The sequence below is a fragment of the Morone saxatilis genome, unplaced genomic scaffold, assembly GCF_004916995.1.
Source record: "Morone saxatilis isolate NCDOM2014 unplaced genomic scaffold, NCSU_SB_2.0 Contig12, whole genome shotgun sequence".
Classification (NCBI taxonomy): Eukaryota; Metazoa; Chordata; class Actinopteri; family Moronidae; genus Morone; species Morone saxatilis.
This window is the reverse complement of record NW_023339674.1, coordinates 9,639,745-9,648,114: the sequence shown is the minus strand read 5'-3', so window position 1 is coordinate 9,648,114 and position 8,370 is coordinate 9,639,745. Positions and strand designations below refer to the sequence as shown.

Below are 8,370 nucleotides of genomic sequence, written 5' to 3'. Positions count from 1 at the left end.
GAGGAGTGTCCAGTTTCATTTCTGTAATATTGTTTGCTATTCTTCAGCTAACTAACGTATTTTTAAAAAAAAAAAGCATAACGAATACTCCTAAAACCTACGTTGAGTGAGAACGGTATTTATTTCAGCATAAAGAAAACATGGCAGACCAGTGAGACTAACTACTAATACATTTCAGTAATAATATTACAGTTACCCCCAAAAAAATAATTAGGTACAACATTACATTTGTAGCTATCCCTGGATTCATTTATGTAATCGTGGAGGAAACTTGTTTGGAAGAAACTTTTGTATTTAGCAGCCGGAAATATTCCCATTACATTATAATGCAATATACAATGAACCCACCTGCAGACACTCTGAACACAGTGTAATAAGGACCACTGTCAATTTATGTTTAAGGTTAATGAGACAGTGCTCGTTGATTAACAGAAGAACTAAATGTAAATTAGTTAGAGTAATTTATCCATTTAATAATATTTTCCTTTTGTCAAATAGAAAATAAAATAGAATAAAGCAACGCTACTTATAAAATATCATGTAGTAGTGTATGCAGATTTTTCTATCCATTGATTAATCCACTATTGTTTATGTACTGTTTGATCAGTCCTTTTAAAGCAACAATGGGGCAGTTCTCAGCTTGTTTGAACAGCAGCTAACACATTTTCTTACAGGTCTGATCATGCAGCAAAGTCGATCAGACCGAGGCTGCTGAAGGATTGTAGGAGTGAAACTAAGCTCCACACCACCGTGACTCCTACATTGCACAAGTGCTACAAAACAACTAAAAGCGGAACATGGCCAGAAACCTTTTCTCTAGTTAACATCTTGACTATTTATAGGCTACATTAGTTTGATAGTTTAACACAGTTGAGTGGTGGAGATGATCACAGCTGTGTGTTCTACTCCTCAAAGAGTTTATCTTTAAAAGAAAACAAATAATGATGATTAAAAACTGTGAATTTTAAAGAGCAATCTATACATTTAAAAAAGCTTTCATTTCTTCTAGCACAACGTTAAAATAGTCCAATCCCTGATTAAATGTTTGGTTGACTGGAGACTATTTGGTCAAAGTTAATAATTGTAAAGAAACACTCTCTCATACGATTGTGGATATTTCCTACAGGACCTGAAAGCAGCATAAGATGTTGTTGGGTCATACCATGAGGAGTGTGGTAGAGGGAGGATGCTAGCAAAACTTTTACACAGTGGTACATTCCACTGCACATAGGGACTCTAGTGTTTATCTGCAGCTCAGGATTTATGTATGCATGTATATACTATGAGTGAAACTCTGAATCTTAAAAAAAATCTAAATAAATGTATTTTTTTATTGATTTATTTGGATTGAGGCTCAATTTGAGGGTTATAAAGTAGCTACATATTATTATAATGTGTTGTTCCACTATTTTTTCAAGTGGATAGTTGATGCAAACGTTATGAATAAAATCTGATTATATTAAAAGTAATTTACAGTTTGCTTTCTACCTATATGTAGATGTATTTACAATATGAGGAGAACACAAACATCTTTGTGTCCCTTTTATAAACATTAACATAATTGATGATCAAAAGTCCCCTTCTTTTCACGTGTTTAGTTCTTTTTTAGTACATATAAACCTTATTTGAGGCCATCAGTAATACCATCCACAGTGTCCATTTTGTCAAATCATTCCCTCACTCCTAAATTCTGTCCTCTGCCCAAGACAACACACATTTCTAACAAAATTCACAGTTTTTCTTGGGTCTGTTTGTCCTTGTGTTTGTGCCTCAGGCAGCCTGGTCACAAAGGTGAAATAATATATATATATATCCTCTGTCACAATTTCAGTGTCTTCTGACCAGACTTTTACTCTTGAATAGCATTGTAAGTATTTGATTCACTCCTATTTTGCAAACATACTGCTCTTTGTATCCAAAACCCAGATGGGAATGATTTCTTGTGTTCATTTAATCTTGTTTTGATTATTGTTATTTCTTTTGTGGGTTCCTACTCTGGCTCCCCTGTTAAACTGTGGAAATCTTCACAATATATATATTCTGTAGTTTAGATTAGTTTTTACTGTATATTCATGTTCCTTTATTGCATTTCGTGCCTTTTTTACGTTAGACATCTGCTATGTAAAGCTGCTATTATAATAATAAAATAACAAAACTTGTATATATGTTGCACTCTCTCTATACACTGAATATGAATCCCGTTGTCATTGCATCAATGCCATCAACACAACCTCTACATATTCAGCGTATCAGAATCAAAGGTCGATGTAAGGAAGCAATTTACTTGCATACAAATATAAAATCTGATGCAAGAGAATGAACATGTTTGTGGATGGTAAAACAAAACAAGAGGGGGGGGCGGTCTGTAATGCAAAATGCTGTGAAGGATGATGCCAACAAATGTGCAGTCTGCCATACTGTGGCACCAGAGAAACTGCGTCGCGTTAAGAAATTCTTGATTATCGCATTCCCACTAACATTTGCTCATTTTTCGACAGAGAGAAAATGGGATTCATTACTGTACAGTGTGTGGTGTGACAGCCTAGCACTGCTCACACATCCAGAAACATGCTGGATGCAGCCGCCTCTGTTTGCAGTGTTGCCTTCCTCCACAGCACCCAGCACCGTTGCCAAGCAACCCACATAGACTTAGAGACAACTAATAAATGATAGGTCTTCACTGGTGAAACAGAAGCACCTTAATATACAAAAAAAAAAACAACTAAGACTTATCGCATATATTTACATTTATATTTCACACTTTTTTTATGAGTTACTACTATAAAATCTGTCATTGGAAAACCACTCTGCAGAAAACACTTCAGGTTAGCTGTTCAATCGGGGTTAAAAGATTTCAACAGTTTAGACAATATAACTATTTTTTGATGTCCTACTAATCCAATCTATATCAATAAAGTCAAACAAATCTCATTTAATACTAATCAAACTATTATCTGCTGTCTGTAAGCCAAATTAGAGCTTTACTCTACTCTGTCATGTTATATCTGTAGCATGTTTTTAAAGAGGCCTCAAATCAGAGATGTGATGGAAAAAAAACAGGAAAGCTGCTAAATGGACCATCTGGTGACATTGTTTTCGGTTACTTTCGACCAAATAACCAAATAATACAAATTGTACTATTATGATTCAGGTAGCCAAAGTCTCTGAAAATCATTTCACCTCATTTTTTGTGGTATCTCAAATAGTGTGGCATGAATCAGTGGACGTTCACTGGCACAGACCAACGTTGTTAAAGCATAGGGTTAGTGATCCTACAACTCCCATGAAAAGACCAAAAAGTGTTGACTGACAGACTAAAACACTGTTTAGTCTGTTTAGACTCACACTAAATATTTCGACTCCACCCTGTCCGCGACTCTCAGCCTCGAGCCCATTTGTTTGCAAATCTTTAAAAAATGTCTCGAAAATATAAATAAGTTTTATTTTGTAAGAATTTCTTAAAACAGCTGGGCACTGCAGTTACTAGCAAACATGACTCAAACAGGAGTAAACAGTTTGTTAGGGACTCTTTCCAGCAATGGATAAATGCATTTGGCGTTCTAGTGAGCAGCAGGATGGTGTACGTGGGATTGTTGAATCAAATTACTGTAATAAACTGTGGCTCATTTATGCGTTTTTAATAATTTTTGGACAACAAAGATTGTTGCTCCATGGTACAGATGAATTAGCTTTACCAGGCTTTAGCTACACTGACAAGACCTGTTAGGTGTTTCATCCAACTGTTGGTTTTGTGGTGAACTCACTCGTTGATGAGAGACCTTTGTAAAAAGGCACTTAACATGTTCAGTCCATAGAAACAGTCTACGTGTGACCTGCCTGTCTTACCTCCAGGGATGAAGTGTTTGTAAGGGGCTGCAGGGGCTGCAGGGGCTGCATGGGCTCAGGAGGGTGGGGCTCTGGCAAGTGGGCGACAAACTGTAAGGCAAGACATGTTCACATGGATTAGTGAACTGACTCAGCACGGCAGCACGCCAACGTTCACCGTCAGTCAGCAGCAGAGCTTTGGTCGAGGGTTAGAGGCTGATGCCTGCCTCTCATTGGCTGACGTCCACAGCCGATGGTGACAGACATCAACTGTCTGCAGGGTGATGCTGCTGCCTCTTTGTTAGTTGGATGACACTGGGTGCATCTGATTAGTTGCTTAGAAGGTTGGCAACACATCAGAAAGGAAGTTTCATCAGCCAACACGTGTTTACTGAACGTCTAACCTCTAACCTTTAACTGTGTTAGGGAGTGTCTGACATCTGGCAACACAGTGTAAGCCTGTGTTATGATGCTGATATAAGCTTGACTTCAGATTAAATTTAAGATGTTCAAGGAAAAAACACTTTGGGTTCCTGTGCAACTTCAGACTGTACTTTTCAAAACAAATATTGTCTACCATCTCACATCTTAATGCACTATTTTTGCATAAAAATATGCACGCTCAGCCATCCTATGGTCTATATCTCCCTGATGCTGACCCAGCACCGAAGCTGTTTTCTATTGATTTCCCTGCTCAGATGTAAAGCTCTGCCTTGTGGGCTCCACAGTGCTGCTATTGTTTCAGTGCTGCAGAGGCTTCTCAGTGCTAAACACAGCATCGGCTACCAAAGCGCTAATGAACGTGTTGTCATAGTAATGCAGGGAGGATGGTAGGAAAAACAACTCCCTGCACAAAGACTCCTCATTCTGTAGTGTCGGCTCATAATTACACAACACATGCAACTCATTACGCTGTATCTGTCTTGACACATTTTCTCCTTCAGACCCCTTAACCAAAGCCCTCAACGATGCTCGAGTGAGTAATCGTCCGTCATTTACATTTTGTTGGCACTTCCTGGACACTCCTCTCTAAAGTGTAAACTGAGCAGAATATCTGGGTGACATTCACACAGAATTACTGATTTGCTTAGAGGTTTCAGGGAGACTGAAGTTGCGTCCAGTGGCAGCTAAAACCTCTGAGTGATAAGACAGCAGCAGGATTGTCTTTTCTTCAAAAATAACAATAATGGCGAGCAAATTTAGAATTTGTATTCAGAAGTACTGGGTTATTCCAAGATATGTTAGTCATACTGTTTCACCTCACTTGCAGATAAAAAGAATACAAGGACTTAAAGGACCAGTGTGTAGGATTTAGTGGCATCTAGTGGTGTAGTTGCTGATTGCAACGTCTTCGCCTCAACCCCCGTTCAAAGTCTGCATACAGTGGCTGCTAAACTCGTTTTTTGTGTCTGTTCTGGGCTACTGTAGAAACATGGATCAACATGGTGGACTCGGAAGAGAACCCGCTCCCTCTGTAGATAAAAAAACGTCTAATTTTAAGGTAACAAAAACAAAACAATTCTTCTTTTCAGGAGATAATACACAAATGAAAACATATCTATGAATATTATATTACCTTAGTATATTAGATCCTCCTAAATGTTACACACTGGACCTTTAAATCTGGAAACAAGAAACTTGTTTGACAGGACCAGTGTGTAACATTGTGTCTGTACTGACGACTCTGAAATGTGTAGGAGAAACTAGGTGGGCGCAAAAAAAACGTGAAAGGCCCTATCTACAGCCTGTGTTTGGTTTGTCCGCCCTGGGCTACTGTAGAAACATGGAAGTTTAACATGGAACGAGACCCTGCGGTATCTGTAGATAAAAACTGCTCATTCTAAGGTAACAAAAACACAGCAATTCCTATATTCAGGTGATTATTCACTAATAAAAACATACTTATGAGTATTATATCCCATTTCTGCTAATAGATCCTCCTAAACATTACACACTGGACTTTTAAGACATCTATCAAGTATGTGGTGACCCCAAACCTAAATGTCACAGATTTGTTTTTCAAGCTAATGTGCGTCTGGACTAATGTGCCCATCAACAGTAAAACCCTGAACCCCTCCCTGCTCGCCTAGTGTGAAACCTCCCTTGTATCTCTGCACGGGAGCGGCTAAGTGCCTAAAAATGAAACAAAAACAGCACATGCTTCGCTGAGAATGATCCACGGAGGAGGCAGATGGATGGATCAGAGAATGGGCATGTGAGCAGGGAGCTCCTACGCCTTATGGATCAGCATCTAATGGGCAGCAGGTACTCTTCCCTCCCTCCCTGCCTTCCCACAAAAAAAAGGCTACATTCACTCTGGAGGGAGAGTGGGTGGATATAAGACTGCAGCCATGTCCTTTGGTGGAGATGGGATTCACAGGTTAGCAATTATACTGGAAAAAAATATCTCTTCTCCCAAAGACTGAAAGCCATTTGTCTGTCTTGGTGCTGTGAGGGGGAGCGTGTGATTCATGCAGGAATCGTGGAGGACTTCATGTGAGGTTGGGAAGAAAAAAAAAAGACACAATAGAGCTGGAAAAACACAAAAACATCATGAGAACAGAATTCACTCTGAGGCATGAGCTGCACCTCTGACACTAAGTGGAACATTCGGTCTGATTAAAGAATTAAAGATCTATAAAACTGAACAGCTGAGAAACTGAAAGAAGTAACACGCACATGTATTTGAACTGCCTGAAACTTTAGACACTAACTTGGTTGTAACTTGGTTTTTAAAGTTTATCCAGCCATGACTTGTGCAAACACAGATACAGTTCAAGGTTGGAGAGCTGGATTTTCTCTACATCCAGTGTGGTAAATTAGTTTAAAGATTAATAGACAAGACAGGAAAACTGCCAATTTGGAGCCTGTTTTAATGATAATATACTTAAGAACTAGGCAGCTAATGAGACACCTGCAACTTCTCTAATCTACTAAACACAGTCCTGTAGTAGTAAAGCCTCAAGCAAATGTCATCACCCTGGAAGAAAACATGCGGGACTATTTGCATTTCCATCTGGTTTTTGGTCTCAGAGCTTTAGTGGTAGTTGTGTTGTGGGTTTTTAAACAGCCACTTTCCATTTTTTTTTTAAAAAACAACCTCTGTGTTGACACTTGAGTACACTGCCGTGTCAAGACTACAGGAGCACCTTATCTTATTACAACTTTTAAAATTACAGTTTCACATGACAGCTTGCGGTTTCACACCTGCAGATGAAAATAATCAATTTAAAAAAGGGTAACTTACTCCAGAGTCAAAGATGGGATCTTCAGTTTATCTCGCCTCGACTTCATTCTTGCTGAACACCAAGCGGGGGCTTCATTTACCACAGCGCAGCACCGCTCGGTCTCACAGCCGGCTTCCAGACACTCATCGCTGCGGTGGTTGACTAAAAATAACCTGTTTAACTGAGTATCGTTTACCAGCGGCTTCAGTGGATTCCCGGGGAGATTTTCCGCGCTGGTGGATACAATAAAAAACGGAGTTCAATGTAAAAACAATACGATGTTGGTTTCCCGAGGCAGCTTTTGCGCTTCTCGTCTGTCTCCAAGGCGCACCGGAGAGCGACTGCCACGGAACAGAGGGAGCGACGGGTCACCTCCATGTGACTGGTTGGGGAGGGAGGAAAAAAAGGGGGAGTCTATTGGAGGGGGGTGGCTAAATCAATTTGGGCGGCGGGTGACAGTCAGCGCAGGAAAGGGAGGTTGGGTGAGGAGGGGCGGAGGAGAAGTTGGCGTTGGGGGCTTGGATGTAATTCTCAAACCTGATGATTCCGGTTTTCATTTTAAAAAATAAGAATAAAAGACGAATGGGGGCACTCTGGGGGTTTGGTCAATTCCCATAATATGATATATCTGTATGTCTTTTATGCGTTTGTACCACGCAGTCTCTGTTTCCCAGCTGTTTATCAGCCAAAAAGTGACACGACGCACACAATAAAAGTTTTCACTCGACATTTTTTTGATATCTTTCCTCTCTGTTCCTCTCTCACTGAAACAAAATGAAGCCGAGCCGTGAACACTGGCAGGCGGCTAGTCGTGATGAGGCTGGGGAATACCTCCGCTGGAAGCTGGAGACCGTGGCAGCTGCCACACTGGATGCGCTTCTCACTCTGCAGCGCGCTGTGTGCGTAAAGCGTGCGTCTCTGTGTGTGTGTGTGTGTGTTGACTTTCTGCCCCTGCACGCCTTTATTTTCTGACTGTGATGTAGGAAGCCATTAATTGCACGAACGGAGTCAATTTCCCAGAATTTCCCCAAGGAGGAGGGAGGGAGTGTGTGTGTGTGTGTGTGTGTACGTCCGTGCAACCACCGAGCACATTTCACGTCACATTTCTGAGTAGTTTATTAGAGGCTCCTCACGTGCAGACAGGAGGTGTTTATACGGTTTGCAGCGTGCTTGAAAGTAGATTTCACAGTGTGTGTAAGTGTGATGTGTGTTTTCCAATGGCGTGCTTGAAAGGCAGTTCTCTCGTACTTACTGCAGGTGTGTGTGTGTGTGTGTAATTGCATACTTGAAAGTCAATTTGTCTCTCTCTCTCTCTCTC

At 40.4% G+C, this 8,370-nt stretch overlaps 1 protein-coding gene across 1 annotated transcript in view; it reads right to left on the bottom strand.

Annotated features, from left to right (window-relative positions):
* mast3b (microtubule associated serine/threonine kinase 3b) overlaps positions 1 to 7,441 on the bottom strand; it is a 29,785-nt gene extending 22,344 nt beyond the window's left edge. The window contains exons 1-2 of the mRNA XM_035653706.1: positions 7,073 to 7,441; positions 3,847 to 3,936 (exon numbers count right to left, since the gene is read on the bottom strand). Of these exons, the coding sequence (XP_035509599.1) occupies positions 3,847 to 3,936; positions 7,073 to 7,119 (137 nt within the window). The 5' untranslated portion in view covers positions 7,120 to 7,441. The remainder of the gene's footprint in view (positions 1 to 3,846; positions 3,937 to 7,072) is intronic.
* Between the last annotated feature and the right edge of the window lie 929 nt (positions 7,442 to 8,370).